General features: G+C 44.3%; 1 protein-coding gene across 3 annotated transcripts in view; it reads left to right on the forward strand.

Moving 5' to 3' along the window:
• The window catches only part of TRAFD1 (TRAF-type zinc finger domain containing 1), a 28,456-nt gene extending 4,284 nt beyond the window's left edge, over positions 1-24,172 (forward strand). For 2 of the 3 annotated variants that reach the window (XM_031650777.1, XM_031650778.1), the window contains exons 2-12: positions 1,107-1,165; positions 5,309-5,444; positions 5,584-5,637; positions 11,387-11,792; positions 12,660-12,866; positions 16,197-16,273; positions 18,633-18,863; positions 20,310-20,430; positions 22,372-22,711; positions 22,998-23,070; positions 23,303-24,172. In XM_031650777.1, coding sequence (XP_031506637.1) covers positions 1,119-1,165; positions 5,309-5,444; positions 5,584-5,637; positions 11,387-11,792; positions 12,660-12,866; positions 16,197-16,273; positions 18,633-18,863; positions 20,310-20,430; positions 22,372-22,711; positions 22,998-23,070; positions 23,303-23,359 — 1,749 coding nt within the window. In that variant the 5' untranslated portion in view covers positions 1,107-1,118 and the 3' untranslated portion in view covers positions 23,360-24,172. The remainder of the gene's footprint in view (positions 1-1,106; positions 1,166-5,308; positions 5,445-5,583; positions 5,638-11,386; positions 11,793-12,659; positions 12,867-16,196; positions 16,274-18,632; positions 18,864-20,309; positions 20,431-22,371; positions 22,712-22,997; positions 23,071-23,302) is intronic. The other variant, XM_031650779.1, reaches the window with a different exon arrangement.
• Positions 24,173-26,610: the final 2,438 nt, after the last annotated feature.

Raw genomic sequence — 26,610 nt, forward strand, 5'->3', positions numbered from 1 at the left:
TGATCTTAAACTCCTGGGTTCAAGCGATCCTCCCAGCTTAGCCTCCCAAAGTTCTGGGATTACAGGCATGAGCCGCTGTGCCTGGCTTGTTGGTGAAATTTGAATAAATTCTATAGATTAGTTACTAGTATTGTATTAGTGTTAATTTCCTGTATTTGATAATTTTACTATTGTTATTTATGATGCTTTTAGGGTAATTGGATGAAATCTCTGAGGGATGTTATTTTATTTTATTTTTATTTATTTATTTAGTTTTGAGACAGAGTCTCACTCTGTCGCCAGGCTGGAGTGCAGTGGCACGAACTCCACTCACTGCAACTTCTTACTCCCTGGTTAAAGCGATTCTCCTGCCTCAGCCTCGAGAGTAGTTGGGATTACAGGCACGCGCCACCTCGCCCAGCTAATTTTTGTATTTTTAGTAGAGATGGGGTTTCACCATGTTGGCTAGGATGGTCTTGATCTCCTGACCTTGTGATCTGCCTGCCTCGGCCTCCCTAAGTGCTGGGATTACAGGTGTGAGCCACCGCACCTGGCCAGGATATTATTATTATTTTTGAGAAAGGGTCTCACTCTGTCACCCAGGCTGGAGTGCAGTGGCATGATCATGGCTCTCCGCAGCCTTGAACTCCTGGGCTTAAGCATTCCTCTTGCGCATTCCTCCTGCCTCAGCCTCTTGAGTAGCTGGGACTACAGGCACACATCACCATGCCTGGGTAATTTTTTTTTTTTTTGTATTTTTTGTAGACGTGGGGTTTCCCCAGGTTGTGGCCAGGTTGGTCTTGAACTCCTGGGCTCAAGTGATCCGCCCGCCTCGGCCTCCCAAAGTACTGATTATAGGCATGAGATTATAGGCATGAGCCACTGTCCCCAGCCTAGTAAAAGTATTTTATTTTATTATTTTTATTTTTTAAAAGTCCCTTATCCAATAAAATTATTTAAAATTAATAAAATAAGAAAATCTCAAGGGGCTGGATATTGAATAAAATGCTTTAACATGCAGGTTTGGGTAACATTTTCTGTATACTAGTTTTTTATTTTGTTTTTTGCATGTCATCTTGAAAGCAGAAATGAAAGAGAAAGTTCATGTCTTCCTTTGTGGTTTTCAGGAAGAGCTAAAGATGGCTGAATTTCTAGATGACCAGGAAACTCGACTGTGTGACAACTGGTAAGACATTAAATCTAAGAAATGTTAGTGGAATGAGGACAGTCAAGCTTAATCACTACCATTTCCTGATTTAAAAACTCTTAGTGAAGACTGACACAGTCTTGAATGTTAAGCTTTTTATTTTGGTGTTTATAATCCACATGAATTACAAGAAAGAGCATCTTTTTCCTGATGAAATGAAACTAGTTGTAAAGTTAGTAATCAGCTGGTTCCTGTTGGGGATTTCCTAAGAACTTAACTTGGTATCTTGGTGCTATACAAGTGCTCTTACTGTAAGCTGACAAAAAAAGCAAAGCAGAACTGTCTGCTATGTTTATTACTTTATTTTCCTTCACTGGGTACTTCTTTCACAATGTGCTATGTTTACCTTAGCAAACTGTGGTAGAAAGAGATGTGGAATAACGAAAATAGTTTGACTCATTGGTAGAATATTTGAGTCAAATAACATTTTTGTTGTCGTTGTTGTCTTTTTCTTTCTTCTCAGCCTAACTTTGGCAGAATTAGGATATAATTAGAGCAAGAGCTGGTTACAATATTCTTTACCTACTTGGAATTAAGATTTCATCTCATTGAAGGTGTCTTGCCATATTGTAGGGTATTTCTGCTATGACACTATCACTTTCTACCATTTCATAAGCTGTTTTAGGTTTTTTTGAATTTTATATGTATAGCTACTGAAACATAAGAAAACAGACACACTGGTTTTTAGCGTTAGTTAAGATACACCTGTTTTATCAGTCCACTCCAATTAGGAGGAATCTCAAGCCTAGGACAATATATAAATAACTATGCTAAGAGAGTTAAAGGGTGAGTTAATGGAAAGCTAGTGAAAAACAAGGCTATTCAAAGCCAAAGAAATTAAAGAAAAAAGCAAATTAGCATAGAAGGCTGACTAAACCTGTAAAGAATTAATTTCTGGTTGTTTGTGTTTAGTGTTTGGAAAGCTCTTGGGAATTTTCCTGGAAGCTTTGGTTTGCCTTTCAGCTATTTATATCTAAATGAAATTTCACCTCTAATTTGCTAGCCCTTGAGACTTTTAGCAGTTTTATCTGGATACGGAATTGTGTGCCCATTTATCTCACTTAAAACATCTTCATTTTATCTGAAGGTAGGAAGAAAGCATATTAGTACTTCATCTGGTTGGAATGTTTGGTAGGAATATGTTGGCAGTTAAATTTTAAAAGAAAAAAACAGCAGGCAACTATTTTATATAATTGTTGCAAATATCTTATTTTAGCATTTCCTAAGAGGTGAATATGTGGAATAGTAAATGCTTTGTGGTCTTACCTGACAGCTGCTTTCGATTCTTGCTTTTTCATATTATGATGGTGTGGTCCTTAATATTTTTTGTTTTAATTCTAAAGTTTTAGGGGCCTTGTGTATGTAGTATGTCGACAAGTTATCCTGAACAGCCTTGTAAAGTAAATGCTAGACATTTAGTGTCTCCATATTTGCCATTAAAATAAAATTATTGCCGAAATTATGAAAAAGGAACCCAGGTTTTCTACACCCTAAGCAGTAATTGCTGGCTTTAATTTTAATGGCATTTGTACATACATGATTTGCAATCACAATATAACATTGCTTCTTTCACTTTGTTGGTGTACTATATGTAACTTAGATATTCCTTTCTTGCTTAGGTATTTTTAATGACTTTCATTTTTTACCATTCTATGATACTCTAATGAAAATATTCATACATAATCCCAAGAGGAGGATTATTGTGTTACAGAGTATATAATTTTATGGTCCTAGAAATGCATTTTCAGACTGTTTTTAGACAGTTTATTCTACCACCAGTAATGTATTAAAGTATTAGTTTCACAACATCTTTAAAAAGTTGGGATTTATTATTTTAACTAAATTAATTCAAAATGAGTAGTTTCCTTAGAAAGTTAGAAATTTGAGAGAAATATGGGAAGTTAAATCTGTCAGTAATTTACCTCTTTATCCATTTGAGTTTTCTTCCCATCTCTCACGGTTGATTGTTCTGCACCTTCCAGTGCCGCTTTGAGAGCTGCCTTGGGGTCCCCAGCTTGATAATTCCACCATTGGATGAAAATGAATTTGCACTGCCTTGGTGTCTTGGTCTTTCAGTTTGGAAGAATGACTATAAGCTGGAGGCACATCATTTATTCTACTTCGAAATGTTTTTTAGACAATGTCTGAATATTAAAGGTTATTAAAAGAGAAATAAACTATTTATTATTTAGTGTGGGAGAGAGTTCTTCTAGTATTCAGCTTCAGAGGCAAAATATGATCTTAAATAATGTGTTTTATGACTATCTGTATTGATCCTGTTCCGTATTTTATTTTTCTGAATTATTGTTATAGGTACCTTCTTTAATGTCTTTAGCTGGTCAAATTGGAATTTTACAATGGTCCTATCCAAATAAGTAAAAGTAAGGCCTTTGAATAGAATGTACCTTTAGTTCGAGTGTGTGTCTAATCTTTTCATGTTTAAATAGTCTTATTCTTTCATGTAAGATTATCACTTTACTTCCTTAATTTGTGTAGCTTAGATATGTTCTTTGGACCACTAAACTAAGTGAGAATGGGAAAATTAAGTGGAGAGACCAGACTGGTGGAGGAAAGGGTTCAGGATTTGATTTTTGTGCAGCTTTGAAGTGAAGTTTCTACCAACCCAGCCAGAGAACATGTTCCTGTAGTCAGGAAGCATCCAGCCTGCTTTGAAAGGCATGTGAGGCATACAGGAAACAATTTCCCCTTCCCCTTTGACTATCCCAAAGCTGGCATCTTCTCCTTTTGATTTGACTTTTCATGGAATAAAAGCCAATGAAATTTAACTACTTAAAACTGAGGGAAAATCAGTGGTAGGGTATTTTTTCACTTGTTTTTATTGTTGTTTTGGTTTGTTTTCTGTTTTAAAATAATCCTGGAGCGTATCACTCTGCTTTGGGACATGGATGGTTTTGGAATAGCCTAGCTCCACTCTTTTTGGCATCTGACTTCATGTTGTGATCAGCTCTGACTTTGAGAAAGTAAGGCTGAGCTTTTAGAGGTAGTAGTGCATAGCACTGGTAACTCCAGGAATGCTGGCCAGGAAGAACTCAACCCTTCAGGATTTCAGTTCTTTCTGATACGTGGACCCTGCTGTTGCCCAGGCTGGGAGTGCAGTGGCACAATCTCAACTCTCTGCAACCTCCTCATTCTGGGTTCAAGTGATTCTCCTGCCTAGCTGCCCAAGTAGGTTGGGGTTGGCAGGTGCCTGCCACTACACCCCATTAATTTTTGAGTATTTTTGTAGGAAGCAGGTTTCACCATGTTGGCTAGGCTGGTCTTGAACTCCTAACTTCTAGTGATCCACCCGCCTCAGCCTCTCAATGTGCTGGGATTACAGGTGTGAGCCACTGCACCTGGACAGGATTTAGTTTAGTTTTATTTTGTTTTTTTGAGACAGAGTTTCACTCCTGTTGCCCAGGCTGGAGTGCAATGGCACGATTCAGGCTCACTGCAACCTCCGCCTCTCCCCCGTCTTGCTGAGCCTCCTGCCTCTAGCCTCCTGAGGCTGCTGAGGACAGGCAGCGGCCTACACTCTGGCTAATTTGTATTTTTAGTAGAGACAGGGTTTCTGCAGTATTTATCAGGTTGGTCTTGAACTCCCGACCTCAGGTGTGATCCGGCCTCCCGGCCCCTCAAAGTGCTGGGATTACAGGCAGGAGCCTCACTGCCTCTGGCCAGTTCTTCTTTTTTTTTTTTTTTTTTTACAGTAACTTCTGCCTCCCCAGGTTCAAGTGATTCTCCTGCCTCAGCCTCCTGCCAGCTGGGACAGTAGTACTGTGCCACTCATGCCTGGCTAATTTTTGTATTTTTAGTAGAGACGGGAGGCCTGCCACCACACAGGCTGGTCTCTAACAGCCGACTTAGGTGGATTCAAGTAAGGCCTGGCTCCTGCTCTCAGGAGTGCTGGGATTACAGGTGTGAGCCACCGCGCCCGGCCAGGATTTAGTTCTTGAAAAGCAGGAATGGTAATAATCATGAGTTTGTAGGCTAGGTATTCACTAAAGATAAATAATGGAGACTAAAGATTGGACAGGACAGATTTCCATGTGATGCCACTGTGCAAGAAAAGGCATAGATTAGTCAGTAATGCTTGCCTTTTTCTTTGTTCTATTTCTGTAGCAAAAAAGAAATTCCTGTGTTTAACTTTACCATCCATGAGATCCACTGTCAAAGGAACATTGGTATGTGTCCTATCTGCAAGGAACCATTTCCCAAATCTGACATGGAGACTCACATGGCTGCAGAACACTGTCAGGTGAGCCACCAAGTACCCAAATGTTTATACATGTGTTACACTTGCTGTTGTTCATAAATGTATTTTGTTTGCTATTGTGCAATAGCAAATGAGCATATTGTCACAAAGCCAATTTATTGATTCTCACTTCTTATGCTAGGTGACCTGCAAATGTAACAAGAAGTTGGAGAAGAGACTGTTAAAGAAGCATGAGGTTAGTCTTGTTGCTCCATGGAGTGAGTTACTGTGGTCCCAGTCCTACGGAGATTGCAGACCCACATGCAGAGCAGAAAGCCAGTCTGGTTGAGTGTTAGTTCTCCACGAGCTCACATGCATACTGTTTCTCAAAGCCTATTTGAGGCCTTGACTTTGTGACTGCTGCCTGATTCGGCTACCTGGCTGTTGGAACTCCCTTGTGTATGTTGAGACTCCCAAAGTCTTTCCCTTTGGAACTGAGTCTATCATTTCTGCTGGGGTTTAGTTATTGGCAGCCTCACTGAATATGAAGCCAGCCCTGGAGTTGCCAGTATGGGATAACCTCTTTAGCACACAGCCTGCCTTGCAAGCTGTCATTTCATTTTAAATTCTTTGGTTTTTTTTTTTTTTTTTTTTTTCGAGACAGAGTCTTGTTCTGTTGCCCAGGCTGGAGTGCAGTGGTGCAATCTCAGCTCACTGCAAACTCTGCCTCCCAGGTTCAAGCAATTCTCCTGCCTTGATCTCCCGAGTAGCTGGGATTACAGGCGTCCGCCACCACACCCGGCTAATTTTTGTTTTTTTAGTAGAGATGGGATTTCATCATGTTGGCCAGGCTGGTCTCAAACTCCTGACCTTGTGATCTACCCATCTCAGCCTCCCAAAGTGCTGGGATTACAGGCGTGAGCCACCACACCCAGCCTCATTTTAAATTCTTAAACACTTGGATAACATGCTACTTAACCTAAGAAATTCCTCAGCATTTGATGAGAGAGAATAGAGTATCATTTGCTTGCTAGTTGAGATAAAACTGGCAGAAGGTTTTTTTTTTTTTTTTAAATAGAGACAGGGTTGGCTGGGCGGGGTGGCTCACGCCTATAATCCCAGCACTTTGGGAGGCTGAGGTGGGCAAATCACTTGAGGTCAGGAGTTTGAGACCAGCCTGGCCAACACGGTGAAACCTTGTCCCTATTAAAAATACAACAATTGGGCCGGGCGCGGTGGCTCAAGCCTGTAATCCCAGCACTTTGGGAGGCCGAGGCGGGTGGATCACGAGGTCAGGAGATCGAGACCATCCTGGCTAACATGGTGAAACCCTGTCTCTACTAAAAATACAAAAAACTAGCCGGGCGTGGTGGCGGGCGCCTGTAGTCCCAGCTACTCGGAGGCTGAGGCAGGAGAATGGCGTGAACCTGGGAGGCGGAGCTTGCAGTGAGCCGAGATCGCACCACTGCACTCCAGCCTGGGTGACACAGCGCGAGACTCCGTCTCAAAAAAAAAAAAAAAAATACAACAATTAGCTGGATGTGGAGGTGCATGCTACTTAGGAGGCTGAAGCACGAGAATCACTTGAACCCGGGAGGCAGAGGTTGCAGTGAGCCGAGGTCGCGCCACTGCATTCCAGCCTGGATGACAGGGTGAGTCTACGTCTCAAAAAAAAACCCCCAAAAATAGAGACAGGGTCTTGCTGTGTTGCACAGGTTGGTCTTGAACTCCTGGGCTCAAGTGATCCTCCTGCCTCAGCCTCCCAAAGTACTAGGATTACAGGCATGAGCCACTGTACTCAGCCCAAAGTTTTTTTGTCTTTTTTTTGAGATGGAGTCTTGCTCCTGTCATGGAGGCTGGAGTGTGGTGGTGCGATCTTGGCTCACTGCAACCTCCACCTCCCAGGTTCAAGCGATTCTCCTTCCTCAGCTTCCCAAGTAGCTGGGATTACAGGTGTGCTCCACCATGCCTGGCTAATTTTTTTTGTATTTTTAGTAGAGATGGGATTTTGCCATGTTGGTCAGGGTGATCTTGAACTCCTGACCTTGGGTGATCCAACTGCCTTGACCTCTCACAGTGCTGGGATTACAGGCGTGAGCCACCATGCCCTGTCATTTTTCTTTTTTTTTAAATTAAAAACCTTTTTTAAGAGACAGAGTCTCACTCTGTCACCCAGGCTAGCATGCAGTGGCATGATCATAACTCACTGCAGCCTCAAATTCCCGGGCTCAAATGATCTACCTGCATAGGTGGGACTACAGGTATAGGCCACTATGCCTGGCTAATTTTATTTATTTTTGTTTTTCATAGAGTTGGGGTCTTGCTATGTTGCCCAGGCTAGTCTCGAACTCTTGGCCTCAAGTGATCTTCCCTTGGCTTTCCCAAGTGCTGAGATCACAGGCGTGAGCTATGGCACCTGGCCAAAACTGGCCAACGTTGAAAGAGTATATTAATTCACCAATTTAAAAATCCAGTCAGGTGCAGTGGCTGACACCTGTAATCCTAGCACTTTGGGAGGCTGAGGCGGGTGGATCATGGGGTCAGGAGTTCGAGACCAGCCCGGCCAACATGGTGAAACCCCGTCTCTACTAAAAATACAAAAATTAGCTGGGCATGGGACGCGTGCCTGTAATCCCAGCTACTTGGAAGGCTGAGGCAGGAAAATTGCTTGAACTTGGGAGGCGGAGGTTGTAGTGAGCCGAGATCGTACCATTGCGTTCCAGCCTGGGTCAGAGAGTGAAACTCCATCTAAAACAAACAAACAAACAAACAAACGGGCTCACCATGTTTTCAAGTGTTGACATAAACTAATAGTCAAAAGCACCACTCAATCTTTTATAATGCAACTGAAATCAGTGCTGTACCCCTTCAAGGAACCACGTGACAGTATGTTCAGTTGAGCTAAGGTTCCTTGCAGGAACAGTTGCTGGCAGAAAGGTTGTGTCTACAGCCTATGTGGAACCAAGGACAGTTTTCCCATTCAGTAGGGAGCATCCTGCAGCCTTGATCTTCAGCATTTCTTGGCCGGGAGTGGTGGCTCATGCCTATAATCCCAGCACTTTGGGAGGCTGAGGTGGGTGGATCACAAGGTCAGGAGATCGAGACCATCCTGGCTAACACAGTGAAACCCCATCTCTACTGAAAATATAAAAAATTAGCTGGGCGTGGTGGCGGGCGCCTGTAGTCCCAGCTACTCTGGAGGCTGAGGCAGGAGAATAGCGTGAACCCGGGAGGTGGAGCTTGCAGTGAGCCGAGATTGTGCCATTGCACTCCAGCCTGGGAGACAAAGTGAGACTCCGTCTAAAAAAATAAATAAAAATCCAAACAGCTGTTTATATGGTAGTTATGCAAGAGTGGATATACATATGTTAAAATTCACCAAGATATATACTTACAGATTTGTGCATTTCATTCTATGTGCCTCAAACTGTAACAACTTAATTTTATTAATTTATAATTAAATTACCCTTAAATTAAAGGTAATTCATAGTGGGCTACAGTGACTCACGCCTGTAATCCTAGCACTTTGGGAGGCCAAGGCGAGAGGATTGCTTAAACCAAGGAGTTCAAGACCAGTCTAGGCAATATCGTGAGACCCCTATCTCTACAAAAAACTAAAAAATTAGCTGGACATCGTGGTCCGTTCCTGTAGTCTCAACTGCTCGAGGGGCTGAGATACAATATTGTTTGAGCCCGGAGGTTGAGGCTGCAGTGAGTCCTGTTTGTGCCACTGCATTCCAGCCTGGGCGACAAAGGGAGACCCTGTCTCAAAAAAATAAAAATAAAAAGGTAGGCCAGGCGCAGTGACTCACACCTATAATCCCAGCACTATGGGAGGCAGAGGCGGGCGGATCACTTGAGGTCAGCAGTTCAAGACCAGCCTGATCAACATGGTGAAATCCCATCTCTACTAAAAATACAGAAATTAGCCAGGCATGGTGCTGCATGCCTGTAATTCCAGCTACTCGGGAGGCTGAGACAGGATAATTGCTTGAACCTGTGAGGCAGAGGTTGCAGTGAGCCAACATCATACCACTATATTCCAGCCTGGGCAACAGAGTGAGACTGTCTTAAAAAAAAAAAAAAAAAATGGCTGGGCGTGGTGGCTCATGCCTATAATCCCAGCACTTTGGGAGGCCGAGGTGGGCAGATCACATGAGGTCAAGAGTTCAAAACCAGACTGGCCAACGTGGTGAAACTCCATCTCTACTAAAAATACAAAAATTAGCTAGGTGTGGTGGTGGATGCCTTTAATCCCAGCTACTTGGGAGGCTGAGGCAGGAGAATTGCTTGAACCCAGGAGGCGGAGGTTGCAGTGAGTCGAAATCATGCCATTGTACTCCAGCCTAGGCAACAGGAGCGAAACGCCATCTCAAAAAAAAAAAAAAAAAAAAAATTGAAGTTCTATTCTAAATGCTACTCCAACATTTTCAGCACTGTTTATATATGCATGAACTATCTCTTGCAGGAAACACAATAAATTGATAAAAAGGCCTTAGGTAGCTGAGGAACAGGGAAGAAGAGACACGATTTTTACATATATCCTTTTTGGGCTTTAAAATTGTATACCAGCTGGGCACAGTGGCTCACGCCTGTAATCCCAGCACTTTGGGAGGCCAGGGCAGGAGGACTGCTTGAGCCTAAGGGTTTGAGATCAATCTGGGCAACATAAGGAGACCCTTGTCTCTACAAAATAAAAATAAAACAAAAAACCTAGCTAGGCATGATGGCACGTGCCTGTGGTTCCCAGCTACTTGGGAGGCTGAGGTGGGAGGATCACTTGAGCCCAGGAGGTCAAGGCTGCAGTAAGCCATGATCGCACCATTGCACTCCAGCCTGGGTGACACTGAGATCCTGTCTCAAAAAATAAAAGAAAAATTAAAATTAAAAAATAAAATTTGATACTATGTAGATGTAATGCCAATTCAGAAGTTTTTTTCAAAAGCTTTTTTTTTTTTTTCGTCCCCACTCTGTCACCTAGGCTGGACTGCAGTGGTGTGATCCCAGCTCACTGCAACCTCTGCCTCCTGGATTCAAGCAATTCTCCTACCTCAGCCTCCCAAGTAGCTGGACCTATAGGTGAATGCCACCACACCTTGCTAATTTTTGTATTTTTAGTAGAGTAGGGTTTCACCATGTTGGTCAGGCTGGTCTCAAACTCCTGACCTCAGGTGATCTGCCTGCCTTAGCCTCCCAGAGTGCTGGGATTACAGGTGTGGGTCACTGTGCCTGGCCCCCAAAGCTCTTTTATTGGATAAATAACACGTATTTGCCAGGAGTAGTGGCTTACACCACTTGAGGCTGGGAGTTTGAGACCAACTTGGCTAATGTGGTGAAACCCCTTCTGTGCTAAAAGTGTAGCTGGGTGTGGTGGCACACACCTGTGGTCCCAAGCAACTCAGGAAGCTGAGGCACAAGAATTGCTTGAACCCGAGAGGTGGAGGTTGCAGTGAGCCGAGATTGCACCATGCACACCACTCTGTCATTGGGCGACAGCGATACTCTGTCTCAAAAAATAATAATAATAAATAAAAAATAAAACCTGTGCTGAATACAAATATGAAGGTTAGAGAAACCTGTGTCTTTCTAAAATGCAGGTTCTTTTCCTCATTATTAGGTAGTTAAGACTGAATTGGAGTAGTTGGTAGGGGACAGGGACATTGGAGCTTTGACAAACATCTGAATTGCTATGATTCTTGTTATTTGCTCCTGGACTTCTCTGGCTGGTTTTAGATTACTTAGTAATGCATGCACAAAACAATATGATAGTTAGGATGGCTGAGTAGTGGACTCCCTCTAATATTTTATTTTCCTTTATAGAACATTGTGGCAGGAACGAAAGGGGAAGCTGTGACTCTTAAATATTAAATACATAAAAATAATGGCAGGATCATCTAGGGTTGGAAGAGAAGATTGCAGTAGATATTCTTGGCTTTCCTTGCCCTATACTAAAACACACGTCTCCTAAATATGCATATTAACTACCTCATTCCTCTGGTTTGTAGGAGACTGAGTGCCCTTTGCGGCTTGCTGTCTGCCAGCACTGTGATTTAGAACTTTCCATTCTCAAACTGAAGGAACATGAAGATTATTGTGGTGCCCGGACGGAACTATGTGGCAACTGTGGTCGCAATGTCCTTGTGAAAGATCTGAAGACTCACCCTGAAGTTTGTGGGAGAGAGGGGGAGGAAAAGAGAAATGAGGTTGCCATACCTCCTAATGTATATGATGAATCTTGGGGTCAGGATGGAATCTGGATTGCATCCCAACTCCTCAGACAAATTGAGGCTCTGGACCCACCCATGAGGCTGCCACAAAGGCCCTTGAGAGCCTTTGAATCAGATGTTTTCCACGATAGAACTACCAACCAAAGGAACATTACAGCCCAGGTTTCAATTCAGAATAATCTGTGTGAGTTGTGCTTGGGATTAGGGAACTAGAATGGTATCAAAATCCCAAGGCAAATGGGAACAGGGCTTTGGGGCCAGATAGATCTTGATTATAGAAACCTGACTGTAGCTGAGTAACACTGGGAATACCTCACTTTCCTATAAAATGGAAATAGCCTCTATTGGATTATAGTTAGGGTTCATAATGGTGAGGATGATGACAGTCTTGTAAATAGCCAGCACTTATACAGATTGAGTATCCCTTATCCAAAATACTTGGGGCTAGAAGTGTTTTGACTTTTGAAGTATTTGCATTATATATACTGGATGCGTATCTCAAATCTGAGAAATCTGAAATCCAAAATGTTCCAGTGAGCGTTTTCTTTGAGAGTCATATTGATGCCCAAAAAGTTTCAAATTTTGGATTTTTGGATTGGTATGCTCAACCTGTATCTTACTTCCCTTAGGCATTTGCAAAGTGCTTTATATGTATTAACTCATTTAATTGTCTCATTATTTGAAGGTAGGTAAAATTGAAGGTAGAACTAAGATCTGAATTCAGGTAATCTGACATCGTGCTTTAAACCATTCTACTATAATTCGGAAAATAAGTATAAAATGTTTAGCGCAGTGCCTGTCTCATAATTATGGCTTAGTAATATTGCTTAATAATACAATTAGAATAATAATGGAGCCTTTTCATATGGCAGACTTTAATGTTCAGAGCTAGGAGACCCAGAGGGTGAAGAGAGCTGGTTGAGCATGGTCATTTTTGTTCCTACCCAGATGCCTGTAAACCTTGACTATTTGCTAGGCATGGACTTGAGTTGAGGGTGGTAACATTTCTAATGTATCCTGAATGCTGGTTTTTGGTTTTTTTATTTTTCAGTTGAAGAACAAGAGAGGCAGGAACGGAATAGAGGCCAACAGCCCCCCAAAGAGGGTGGTGAAGACAGTGCAAACTTGGACTTCATGTTGGCCCTAAGTCTGCAAAATGAAGGCCAAGCCTCCAGTGTGGCAGAGCAGGACTTTTGGAGGGCCGTATGTGAGGCAGACCAGTCTCATGGCGGTCCCAGTTCTCTGAGTGACATAAAGGGTACGCTTGCTTATTCTGTACTAGCCTCTTTCTCTACAGTTTTTGTAAGTCAGGTTATACAATTCTTATACAATTGAAAGATTTTAATGAGATAGAATTTGCCTTATTTTTCGTTTCATTTTTTTTTTTGGGGGGGACAGTCTCGCCCTGTCACCCAGGCTGGAGTGCAGTGGCATGATCTCGGCTCACTGCCCCCTCTGCCTCCTGGGTTCAAGTGATTCTTGTGCCTCAGCCTCCCGAGTAGCTGGGATTACAGGCGAGCGCTTGAACCCAGGAGGCGGAGGTTGCAGTGAGCTGAGATTGTGCCACTGCTCCAGCCCGGTGACAGAGTGAGACCTTGTCTCAAAAAAAAAAAAAAAAAGCTCTTAAGGACATTATTGTACAAGTAGAGAACTTACATTAAAGTTGCTGAGAGTGACATCCGTATTGTTTACATAGGAGAAAGCAGTGACCTTGTTCTTCAAAGACACATGATGAAGTACTTAGGAATAAAACGTTACATGTTCAGACTTATCCTCAAATAGTTCAGGGGAATAAATACTGAGGAAATATTAAACTTTGTGAATATAGATGAGAAGTATATGGGTATTTGCTATACTATTCTGAACTTTTTTTTTTTTTTTGGAGATGGAGTTTCGCTCTTGCCCAGGCTGGAGTGCAATGGCGCAATCTCGGCTTACTGCAACCTCTGCCTCCCGGGCTCAAGTGATACTCCTGCTTCAACTTCCCGAGTAGCTGGGATTACAGGCATGTGCCATCATGCCCGGCTAATTTTTTTTTTTTTTTTTAAGACGGAGTCTCGCTCTGTCGCCCAGGCTGGAGTGCAGTGGCGCGATCTCGGCTCACTGCAAGCTCCACCTCCTGGGTTCACGCCATTCTCCTGCCTCAGCCTCCTGAGTAGCCGGGACTACAGGCGCCCATCACCACGCCCATCTTATTTTTTGTATTTTTAGTAGAGATGGGGTTTCACCATGTTAGCCAGGATGGTCTCAATCTCCTGACTGCATGATCCGCCCACCTCGGCCTCCCAAAGTGCTGGGATTACAGGTGTGAGCCACTGCGCCCAGCCACGCCCGGCTAGTTTTTTTGTATTTTTAGTAGAGACGGGGTTTCACCATGTTGGCCAGACTCTTGACCTCAGGTGATCCACCCGCCTCAGCCTCCCAAAGTTCTGGGATTATAGGTGTGAGCCACTGCGCCCAGATATTCTGGGTAATTTCTTATCTGTCTTCTAGTTCACTGATTTTTCTCCTTAGTTATTTCTAATCTGTTGTATAAAGTGTCCATTAAGATTTTCACTTTAGTGATTATATATTTAATTTTGAGTTCTGTTTGATCCTTTTCCTCATTGTACCTCCTAATTTTTAAAAATAATCTTTTTTTATTTTTAAAATAATCTTTTGTTCCATAGTCATATTACAGTTCCCTCTTTGGTTTTTTTTTTGTTTTGTTTTTTGTCTTTTGTTTTTGAGACAGAATCTCGCTCTGTCACTGAGGCTGGAGTGCAATAGTGTGATCTCAGCTTACTGCAGCCTCCGCCCCCAGGCCTCAAGTGATCGTCCCACTTCAGTCTCCTATGTAGCTGGGACCACAGGGATGCACCACTACCTATGTTTTTGTATTTTTAGTGGAGATGGTTCCTTACTGTGTTGCCCAGGCTAGTCTCGAACTCCTGAGCTCAAGCAATCTGTGCCACCCATTGGCCTCCCAAAGGACTGGGATTACAGGCGTTAGCCACTGCACCCAGCATAGTTCCCTCTTTAACATGTCTTTAAACATGTTAAATATACTTATTTTCTTTTGTGTCCAAAAATAGCACAAACTGTTTCTTTGCTATGTTGTTTCTGCTGTCTCCCGTTCATGGAGGCTTGCTCTGTGTGTGTGTGTGCGTGTGTGCATGTGTGTGTGGGTGTTTGTGTGAACACCAAGTTTTCTGGCATGTTCCTCTGAGAATTTATATGTGCTTCTGATAGGCACATAGAGATACTACCATTAGGGGTAACTTTAAATTAAGCTTTTGGCCTGGACTTTTTTTTTTTTTCTCTGTTGACAATCTCCCTCTGTTGCCCAGGCTGGAGTGCAGTGGTGTGATCTTGGCTCATTGCAACCTCCGCCTCTGGGGTTCAAGTGATTTCTCCTGCCTCAGCTTCCAGGGTAGCTGGGATTACAGGCTTGCACCACCATGCCCTGCTAATTTTTGTGTTTTTAGTAGAGATGGGGTTTCACCATGTCGCTCAGGTTGGTCTGGAACTCCTGACCTCAGGTAATCCACCCACCTTGGCCTCCCAAAGTGCTGGGATTATAGGCATGAGCTACCATGCCTGGCCGGCTTGGACTTTTAGAAAGCATCATATCTCATTCCTGTAATCCCAACACTTTGGGAGGCTGAGGCGAGAGGATCATTTGAGCCAGGGAGTTCAGACCTCATTTCTACACAAAATAAAAACTAGCTAGGCATGGTGGCACACAGCTGTAGTCTCAGCTACTGGGGAGGCTGAGTGGCAGGATCTCTTGAGCCTGGGAGATCGAGGCTGCAGTGAGCCAAGATTGCACCACTGCACTCCAATCTAGGCAACAGAGTGAGACCCTGCCTCAAAAGAAAATCACAAATGTGAATTTATGTGAAAATAGAAACATAAAAATCATAAGCACAGACTGTGACCCCAAACCTATATAAGGGGCCAAGCTCTAGTTACTCTACTTGGTAGAGACTTTTCTCTCTTCTACCCAGAACTAAAATCTAGTTGGGTTGAAGGGTTAATTTCCCTGCATCCCCCCATTGTTCACCCTCTCATTTGTTTAGCAGTCTTACTGAGGGTGTTGTGTCTGGGAATCTTGGTTTTAAAATGTATCGATTTGTTCACTTCAGTTACTTTTAGTCAGGATTTTTTGGGTGTTTTGGTACTGGGAGGAGTATTCATTATATTATTTGCCAGTTTGCTCAATTTCTTTATCTGTAAAATAAGGATAATGTAGGATCTGCTTCGTAAGTTTATTCTGAGGATTGAAATAGTGTGTGGAAAACACTTAAGATTATTGCCTACGATTTAAATTGCTTCCTTAGAGTAGTGAGTAGCAGGTAAACTACTACTATACTGCTACTCAGGAAACTGGGGTCAAGTACATTTCTTGTTTCATAATGGAAGTTTTTGCCTAGAGTTTATCTCTTAGATGGGTTCCTTCTGAGAATATACAGCCCCACAAATTGCTGTCTATAAGAAACATTAAAGAAAGCTAAACTTCTATATAAGACCCCATAAAGAGGATAAAAGGTTAAATTCAAATTTGTTTTTGTTCATCCTGAGTCTCATTATGTGGCCTAATACCTAGGTGCAGCTGATGAGACCATGTTGCCTTGTGAATTTTGTGAGGAGCTCTACCCAGAGGAACTGCTGATTGACCATCAGGTGTGTTATGAATTACTTGAGGACTTTTAGTTGGAATGTATGCAGGCCGTAATTGGTGTTACAGGCCACATGAGGCCTTGAACAAATCATTTTAATACAATGCCCGTGGTAGGAATAGCAAATGTTCTTTTCCATGGTGTGACTGGCATACAGATATGAAAACTTAGCCTTGTTCCTTCTTAGAAAAAGTGATGGCAGTAGTTTGTGCCTGTAGTCCCAGCTACTCAGGAGGCTGAGGTGGGAGGATTGCTTGAGCCCATGAGTTTGAGGCCAGCCTGGGCAACATAGTGAGACCCCAGCTCTACCAAAAAAACAAAGGGGGCGGGGAATGATGCTCATTTCAGCAGACCTAGAAATCTCATGCTAGCAGTCCTTTCATGTGGTAGTGACTGGTGCACATATATCTCCACTACCCGTCTTGTGATCTGGTCTCATCTCATGCCACATTTTGATTTATTGGAGCTGTATTGAAGTCCTTGCATTTTTCTAGAAAGGTCAAGGGTGTTTTCTACACATTGCTTTATCTACCTGAAAGGTGTCTGGCCTTCTGCCACTGTCTCCTTAACACATCCAACAACAGAGCCCCCTTACTTGTAGAGTTGGTTCAGATGTGACTTTATGGAAGCCATCCTGAGAGGTACTATGAAGGCTAGGTCAGGAACCACACCTGTGTGCTTCTGAAAGTCCGTGCCCACCTCTCTTATAGTTTATCACTTTATGATGTGGTCTTCTGATCTCCTGTTGGTCTGCGTCACTAGGCTGAGTTCCCTGAGGGCAGGTTCTGAGTTTTCCCGGTTTCAGAATCTCTAAATACTTGGTATCCGAAAAGGTGTCAGTTATTTGAATGACTGACTATTCTCGAGCCATTTAGGAATGATGAGCAAATAGCTTTATGTGTTTGAGGATTACCTGATGGAGGGAACTTCTGTGTTTTTTATTTTTTTATTTTTTATTTTTATTTTTTGAGATGGAGTCTCACTCTGTCACCTAGGCTAGAACACAGTGACGTGATCTGGGCTCACTGCAACCTCTGCCTTCCGGGTTCCAGCTATTCTTCTGCCTTAGCCTCCCGGGTAGCTGGGCTACAGGCGCGGACCACCATGCCTGGCTAATTTTGTATTTTTCTTTTTTTTTTTTTTTTTTTTTTTTTTTTTTTGAGGCGGAGTCTCGCTCTGTCGCCCAGGCTGGAGTGCAGTGGCCGGATCTCAGCTCACTACAAGCTCTGCCTCCTGGGTTTACGCCATTCTCCTGCCTCAGCCTCCCGAGTAGCTGGGACTACAGGCGCCCGCCACCTCGCCCGGCTAGTTTTTTGTATTTTTAGTAGAGACGGGGTTTCACCGTGTTAGCCAGGATGGTCTTGATCTCCTGACCTCGTGATCCGCCCGTCTCGGCCTCCCAAAGTGCTGGGATTACAGGCTTGAGCCACCGCGCCCGGCCGTTAATTTTGTATTTTTCATAGAGACAGGGTTTCACCATGTTGGCTAGGCTGGTCTCAAACTCCTGACCTCGTGACCTGCCCACCTTGGCCTCCCAAAGTGCTGAGATTACAGGAGTGAGCCACCGCGCCTGGCCTGGAGGGACTTCTTATTCCCTCAATACGCTCATTTGGTTTGGCTTAGTCTGGCATTTCCACAACTACTAAGTAGTGCCTGTGCTCTGTATAGTGGAACATACTTTCCCTCATATATGAAATAATATACTATTTGAATACATGTAGTTTTTGTTTTAGGAGTACTGTAGAAAATCCATTAGCAAAGATAATAGAGAATATTTGTGCCTCTCTTTTACTGTATGGGTGTGAGGGGAAGAATCTTGAATCATTTCAAATTAATTTAAAAAGAATAAACACATGAACACACTTTAAAAAAACCCACAAAAATATTTAAAAGTAAAATGAGTGTTCTATGTATAGTCCCCCTTTTAGTTCCTCTTTCCAATATTAAGCATTGTTAATTTTGTTTTGTTTTGTTTTGTTTTGTTTTGAGATGGAGTCTCACTCTGTCGCCCAGGCTGGAGTGCAGTGGCGTGATCTCGGCTCACTGCAGCCTCCGCCTCCCAGGTTCAAGCAGTTCTCTGCCTCAGCCTCCCGAGTAGCTGGGATTATAGGCAAGTGCCACCATGCCCGGCTAATTTTTGTATTTTCAGTAGAGACGGGGTTTCACCATCTTGGCCAGGCTGGTCTTGATCTCCTGACCTTGTGATCTGCCTGCCTCGGCCTCCCAAAGTGCTGGGATTACAGGCGTGAGCCACTGTGCCCAGCCAAGCATTGTTAAAATTATTTGACTTCTAGAAAATATCTTAGGAATGTAGTTTTTTAACCTCTGATTTTTGTTTTTAACGTATATTTTTTGAATGACAGACAAGCTGTAACCCTTCACGTGCCTTACCTTCACTCAATACTGGCAGCTCTTCCCCTAGAGGGGTGGAGGAACATGATGTCATCTTCCAGAACTTCTTGCAACAGGCTGCAAGTAAGCAGTTAGACTCTTTGATGGGCCTGAGCAGTTCACGCCTTGTGGAGGAGAGCATCATCATCCCCTGTGAATTCTGTGGGGTACAGCTGGAAGAGGAGGTGCTGTTCCATCACCAGGTAAGGGTCCCTGGAGTCCCTGTCCATGTGGCTCTGTGCGTGAACCTGAGGCTTCCAGAGCTGCAAACACTTCCTTAGCCTTTAAGTTGCATTCCATCCTGACAAGGAATGCACACACTTGGCTTCTGGCCGTGTCATCTTTGTGAGCTGTCTGTAGTAACCAATACGCAGGCTTTCAGAATTTCCCTCCCTTCAGGCAACTGAAGCCATCTTGTTACTAGCTGAGGGCCAAAGAGCCAGGACTCTATTGAGCAGGTGTGGAAGGAAGCCTTGTCAGAAGGTTTAGATGAGAGTCTCCCTGCTTTTCACCAGGTGGGTTTTTCCCATTGTGGTGGCATTTGAGACTTGCACTGTAGGACACCTGAGGGTCTACTTCTGGTTTTGTCCTATGGATGCCCCTCACTGGGGCCATCTGTAAGTGAGGGAGTTGGACTAGACAATATGAAGTCATTTTTCAGCATTTACAGTATAGGATTCCAATCTGTTAGTGGAAAATATGTTTTCTGCTCAATAGTATATGTTACGGGGAGTGGGAGTCAACACTGCAGGTACCATTTCTGTAGTTGATGCCATGCAGCTGTTACTAGAACATTGTACATTTCATTTCTATAATAAAGACTCCTGCTTTTCAGAGGCCAGGCGCAGTGGCTTATGCCTGTAATCCCAGCACTTTGGGAGGCTGAGGCGGGCAGATCACTTGAGGTCAAAAGTTTGAGACCAGCCTGGCTAACATGGTGAAACCCCGTCTCTACTAAAAATACAAAAATTAGCTGAATGTGGTGGTGGGCGCCTGTAATCCCAGCTACTCGGGAGGCGGAGGCATGAGAATCACTTGAACTTGGGAGGTGGAGGTTGTAGTGAGCTGAGATCAGACCACTGCACTCCAGTCTGGGTGACAGAGCGAGACTCTGGCTCAAAAAAAAAAAAAAAGAAAAAAAAAGACTCCTGCTTTGGGATCAAACAGTAGATAAGAGACTGCTTACCCTCTAGGGCAGACTGAAATAAGCAACCACACAAATAAATAATCTGGTGAGAGTATAGAAATGCTTTTCAGCTGCTCTGAAGGTAGTGCATTATCTCAGTTGATTGTTCACAGTCACAGATCGAACTCCTTGTTCTACTCCTTCCCCTCTTCTCACTATTGCACTTGAGTAGTCTTAAAAAAAAAAAAAAAAAGAGAAAAAAAGAAAGAAATGTTTTTTTTTGCTCCAAGACCAGCCCTTCCCTCATCCCTGCACAAATCAGAAAGTGCTTCTGTCAGTGCCTCAGGTGCCAATGGGATTGAATTCACCATTCCAAATGTGTGGTTTCTGAAAGTTCCCAGAACTTTTAGAGGTTGTCAAAGTCCCCATCCAGATAAGGAATACCCTGCTGTTCCTCCCATCGCGTGCTCTTTTCTGGGAATGACTCAATTCAGAGGTACTAATTCTGTTTTTTCTTGTTTAGGACCAGTGTGACCAACGCCCAGCCACAGCAACCAACCATGTGACAGAGGGGATTCCTAGACTGGATTCCCAGCCTCAAGAGAACTCACCAGAGCTGCCCAGGAGGCGTGTCAGACACCAGGGTATTTATTAGCCAGGACTGAGCCAAGGCTGCAGGTCCACTGCTGGCTCCGGCCTGTTTACCACTTCTCATCCACTGCTCTAATGTGGGGATTACCTGCATCTCGAATTTCCAAACACACTAGGGTCTCATGGGAGACTCCTGCAGGTGGTTGTGATCCCACATTAGACTGAGCTCTCTCAAGTGTGTGATTTTTAGGGTAATGGCTTTGTGGACATCCGTGAGATACACGTAGTAGTTAGTGCTTGTAGTAAGTTTCTGGTTTCCTGTCTGTGCACTTAGTGGACTATTTGTAGATAATTTGCAGACCTTATGGTAGCTACCCTGGACCCCCATTTCAAGTTGAAATACACTTAGGGTACTCAAACCTATTGTTATTTATTTTTAATTTTTTGTAGAGACAGAGTCTTGCTCTGTCACCCAGGCTGGAGTGCAGTGACACAATCATAGCTTACCACAGCCTCAAACTCCTGGGCTCAAGTGATCCACCCTCCTCAGCCTCCCAAGTAGCTGGGACTACAGGCACACTCTACTACACCCACCTAGTTTTTTGTTTTTGTAGAGATAGGGTCTTGCTATGTTGCCTAGGGTGATTTTGAACTCTTGACCTCAAGCAGTCCTTCTGCCTTGGACTCCCAAAGCATTGGGGTTACAGGCGTGGGCCACTGTGACTGACCTCAAACATTATTTTTCTTTTTTTTTTTTTTAAGACAGGGTCTCTTAGTCATCCAAGCTGGAGTGCAGTGGCGTGATCACAGCTCACTGCAGTCTCAACTTCTTGAGCTCAAGTTATTCTCCCACCCTTAGCCTCCTGAGTAGCTGGGACTATAGGTAGGCTAGGTGCCCACCACCACACCCAGCTAATTTTTATTTTAATTTTTTGTAGAGTTGGGGTTTCGCCACATTGTCCAGGCTGATCTTGAACTCCTGTGCTCAAGTGTTCCTCCCAGCTCGGCCTCCCAAAGTGTTGGGATTACAGGTGTGAGCCGTCATACCCAGCCTCAAACTTATTATTATTACTTAAGAGCCTCATGTTTAGGCAAGTAAACTGTTTTTGAAACCTCACCACTACAAAACCAATTAGAAATTATTTTTCCTCTGGGCATAGTGGCTCACGCCTGTAATTCCAGCACTTTGGGAGGCTGAGGTGGGTGGATCACAAGGTCAGGAGTTCAAGACCAGCCTGGCCAACATCATGAAACCCCGTCTCTACTAAAAATAGAAAAATTAGCCGGGCGTGGTGGCGGGTGCCTGTAGTCCCAGCTACTTGGGAGGTGAGGCAGGAGAATCACTTGAATCCAGGAGGCAGAGGCTGCAGTGAGCCACGATCATGCCATTGCACTCCAGGCTGGGCGACAGAGCAAGACTCCATCTCAAAAAAAAAAAATTTTTTTCAAGGTTTGCTTGCACACTGTTGTTGAATAGTTAGGAGGCTGTCTTTGAGGACTCTCATAATATATGCAGAATAGATAAAATATCACCAACTCTGCCCTGGAGATGTGGGGTCCAGCAGCCTTTTGGGGTGAGCAGTTGTCTTTTTTTTTTTTGAGACAGAGTCTTGCTCTGTCTTGCCCAGGCTGGAGTGCAGTGGCATGATCTCGGCTCACTGCAGCCTTCACCTCCCGGGTTTAAGTGATTCTCCTGGTGTCAGCCTCCTGAGTAGCTGAGGCTATAGCCGTCTGCCACCTCACCTGGCTAATTTTTTATTTTTATTTTTTTAGTAGAGATGGGATTTCACCATGTTGGCCAGGCTGGTCTCGAACTCCTGACCTCAGGTGACCCACCTGCCTTGGCCTCCCAGAGTGCTGGGTTTATAGGCATGAGCCACCACACCTGGCTGAGCAGTTGTCTTCTATCTGGAATCTTTTTGTTCTTGCCCTAAACCTGGCACTATAGCCAGAGTAGGCTTTTTCCTAAAGCTGTTACCATTTTCTCTTCTCAGGAGACCTGTCTTCTGGTTACCTGGATGATATTAAGCAGGAAACTGCTAATGGGCCCACCTCCTGTCTGCCTCCCAGCCAACCCTTTAACAATGTGACAGCTACCTACAACCAGCTATCAAGATCAACATCAGGCCCCAGACCTGGGTGCCAGCCCAGCCCTCCTCGTGTGCTGAAGCTTAACAACTCAGACAGCCAGGACATCCAGGGGCAGAATCGAAACAGTCAAAATGGGGCCATAGCCCCTGGGCACGTTTCAGTGATTCGCCCTCCTCAAAGTCTCTACCCAGAAAACATTGTGCCCTCTTTCCCCCATGGGCCTGCAGGGAGATACGGAGCTAGGTAAGAATCAGTAGCCCAGGAATGGGGCCTGGGAGTAGCTGAAGCAAACATGGGCAAAGGCCTGGTTACCCTTGCTGGGCCTGGGGTAAGACTGAGGTCCTTGCATGGTAAGAGGAGGAGTATGGATTTTTCCTGTATTGTCACCTGACTCCAAAAAAATTATTTTGTGGCCCATGGGTTTTTTGGGGTTTGTCTGCGAGCATAGGGCTGCTTCCTGTTCCCTCTGAGTTTGTTGACCTTTGCTCAGGGACACCTCAGGAGCTAGTTTCCAATTGTTTTCTTTCAGTGGTAGGAGTGAAGGTGGCAGGAATTCCCGGGTCACCCCTGCAGCTGCCAACTACCGCAGCAGAACTGCAAAGGTAACGTGGGCTCCAACCCAACGATGCTCAGGGGGGACTCAGACATGGTGGGGCTGGTGTGGCTCCTGAAGTTGTAGAAGTTGCTGGAACCAGGCTGGTTGTGGTTGAAAGACTGTTCCTTTGACTTTTGAGGAGGTTTCTATGGAAGCAGCACATTTTCAGGGATCCAGGGGAGGAGTACTGCTCTTTCACTTTTTACATAAAGCTTCATTTGTGTTGTGTTGTTTACCAGGCAAAGCCCTCCAAGCAACAAGGAGCTGGGGATGCAGAGGAGGAAGAGGAGGAGTAATGGTGTCTCCAGAGACTTTACATCGGTTCCTGTCTTCTGTGCACAGCAGCACTTGCCGCCGTGCAGGCCCACCTCTCTGGCTCTTTGGGTGGGAGAGATTTTCCAGATTTTAGATTTTTCTAGGTTATGGCCATTTTGTGTCTTTTGGGGTTGTACTGTGGGGGTTTGGGTTTGAGGGAAGGGAGCAGGGTGGTGGTTGAGAAATGCTTCAGCCTTAGCTGCCACCTTTCAGCAGCAGTGAAATACAAGCTGCAACCTCGGCTGCCAGGGCTCCCTTTTGACTTAGTGTCGCCACTGCCCCTTGGTGCTGTGCGGTCCCGGTGGAAGGAGGGGAAGATTTTGGAAACCTGGTACCAACCAGTAAAGTGATTTTCTGCCCTGTTGGGGCCTAAATTTGGGGGTTTTTGGGCAACCTCTCCCTGTACCACCTCTGTCCACACTCGATTGGGTCCCAGGTGTGTGAGAGGCACTCTGGTAAGGTGCTCAGGCCACTTGCAACGTCTGTCAGTAACGAGGCTTTTGATGTGTTGAGCTGGAGGTGAGTGCCCTGGGGACTGTGTTTTAAGCTGCTTCCTTGGCATTTGGCATCACTGCCTTCTGTTCCTGGGGGAGCATGGATCTTTTGTCCTCACTGCTCTCTAATGGGGAGGGCTGAGGGCTCCCTGTCCCCACAGGGGCTATGTTGGGCTCTGCCGCAGCCCCATGCTTGCTCTGAAAACCAAGTGTCAGAGCCCCTTCCCCTTGTTTTTATTTTACTATTATAATTATTATTAACTTCCTTGTAATAGAAATAAAGTTTGTACTTGGAGTTCAGCTCAGTCTTGTGGTTCCTTCTCCTGTGTGCTTTAGAGACTGCAGGGGAGGCCAGGGTAGGCTGGAGTTAGCCCTGGGGTTGGAGGAGGTGAGCGGGGGCTGGGCTTTCTCCAGCACTCCAGTAACCCTTGCAGCTCCACCGTGAGTCCCTTCTCGGATTACACAGACATTGAACCTGTAGTGTTTTAAATTGGACTTCTGAGAAAACTGACAGGCTTGCTGCAGCTCCAGTGATAATTGGGGCTAGAATGGGTGCCTCTGACTGAATAGAGAAAAGCAGATTCTTCAAATGCCTCCATCCTGAGAGGAGTTGAGCCCTAGCAGGATTAGCTGTTACCCCTCAATGCCTCCGTGTGCATAGGACTATCGAGCACCTTAGGTCATTTTGAGTTCCTTTGTTCTTTGAACAACCTGTTGGGGTGGCAAAGGTAGGAGGAACTGCCCTATTTCATAGATGGAACACTAGACACAGGAACCATGCGGCCAGTTCTTTGTGGAGGCAGTACTGTATTGAAAAGAATTATCCCAAAGTGCTGGGATTACAGGTGTGGAGTGCTGGGATTACAGGTGTGAGCTCACTGCACGCCTCGGCCTCCCGGGTTTACGCCGTTCTCCTGCCTCAGCCTTCCCGAGTAGCTGGGACTACAAGCGCCCGCCACCGCGCCCGGCTAGTTTTTTTTTTTTTTATTTTTTAGTAGAGACGGGGTTTCACCATGTTAGCCAGGATGGTCTCGATCTCCTGACCTCGTGATCCGCCCGTCTCGGCCTCCCAAAGTGCTGGGATTACAGGCTTGAGCCACCGCGCCCGGCCATAATTTTCAAAACCTGTATCTTTTATCTTCTCACAGTCTTTTTTCCCCCTATTTAATGGATACTTTTTCTTGTACTTTTGCGGCATATTTTTTGATATCTTCTACTCTTTGTGTTGTCCATTTCCTGGGAGTTATTTTCACTTCAGTATTTTATGTTGTAGACTTTTCCTTCTGCTACTGCTTGGCTGGCTGGCTATGCATGTAAGAATAGGGAACTAAGAGCAACTCAACTGCTGGCTTTCACTGTAGGGCAATCAATCAAGTGGCATTTTCACTGGCGATCCCTAGATGTCAATCTCTGTAGGTCTTTTCTCTGAGTTAGTTCAGAGAGAGGTCTTCTGGTCTGCAGTCTAAACCTGGAGTGGCACTGCGAAAGTGGTTGGGATGTTCAGAAGACAGACTTTATTTTGTCCCCATTTTGGTCTGATCATTCCCTCTCCAAATGCCACAGGGCTGGAGTTGTGAGTTTCTGAGGTTGTTTCTCCAAATATATATAACTTCTGGTCTTGTTAATTCTAACTGCTTTTTACATGAACTTCCAATTCCTGTTCTTCCCTAGCATATGGGGTCTCCAATTCTTCTCTATTACATTTTTTTTAAAAGATGGTGCAAATAATCTTGCTTCTTATGATATACTCTGGCTAAGTCATTTATTATTCTCTCATCAGCTGTCCTTTTTCATAAATTATGATTGAAATTACATGTGTCTCTTGGTTTCATGAAGACAGAATGTATACTTTTCTTTCTTGATTTCTCTGTTTTGGCATACTTATAAGAAACCATCTATATAGTACAACGTTCCTATAGAAAAGTGCATGGATGTGTACAGCTAAGTGTGAACACATATTTGTCACTACCACCCAAATCAAGAAACAGAATGTTACTAAGATACCACAACACTCCTCATACTCCCAGGCCACTCTCCCCATCCCAGGACAAACGTAACCCATGCCTTGACATTCTACTACTATCAGTTATTACTGTCCATGTTCAACATTATCCATGGAATCCTACCATTAAGTACCCTCTTAGGTTTAGCTTCTTTTGCTGATCATTATGTTACTGGCTCATCCATGTTGTTGCATGACCAGACAAGCCTGGTCAACATGGTGAAACCCCATCTCTACTAAAAATACAAAAATTAGATGGGCGTGGTGGTGGGTACCTGTAGTCCCTGCTACTGGAGAGTCTGAGGCACAAGAATCGCTTGAACTCGGGAAGCAGAAGTTGCACTGAGCCTAGATTGCGTCACTGCACTCTAGCCTGGGTGACAAGAGTAAGACTCTGTCTCAAAAAAAAAAAAAAAAAAAAAAAAGGAAAGAAAAAACAACAAAAAAATTATTCCACTGTTGATGGGCCTTCAACTTGCTTCCAGTTTTGGCTCTGACTGTTAGTGCTGCTGTGAACTTTCTCATACATGTCCTTTGGTGAATGTGGGTAATTCTATTGGGTTTATACCTGTGAGTGGGATCGCTGGGTTATAGGTATGTGTAGAGAGAGTACCAAACAGTTTTCCAAAATAGGAGTAGTTTACATTTTCATAAGCAGTGTATGAGAATTCTGTTGTTCCACATCTTCCCCAGCCATGGTATTGTCTTCCTAATCCTTTTGGTGGTGTAGTATATC

Source organism: Papio anubis, chromosome 9 (genome assembly GCF_008728515.1).
Source record: "Papio anubis isolate 15944 chromosome 9, Panubis1.0, whole genome shotgun sequence".
In the NCBI taxonomy this organism is placed as follows: Eukaryota; Metazoa; Chordata; class Mammalia; order Primates; family Cercopithecidae; genus Papio; species Papio anubis.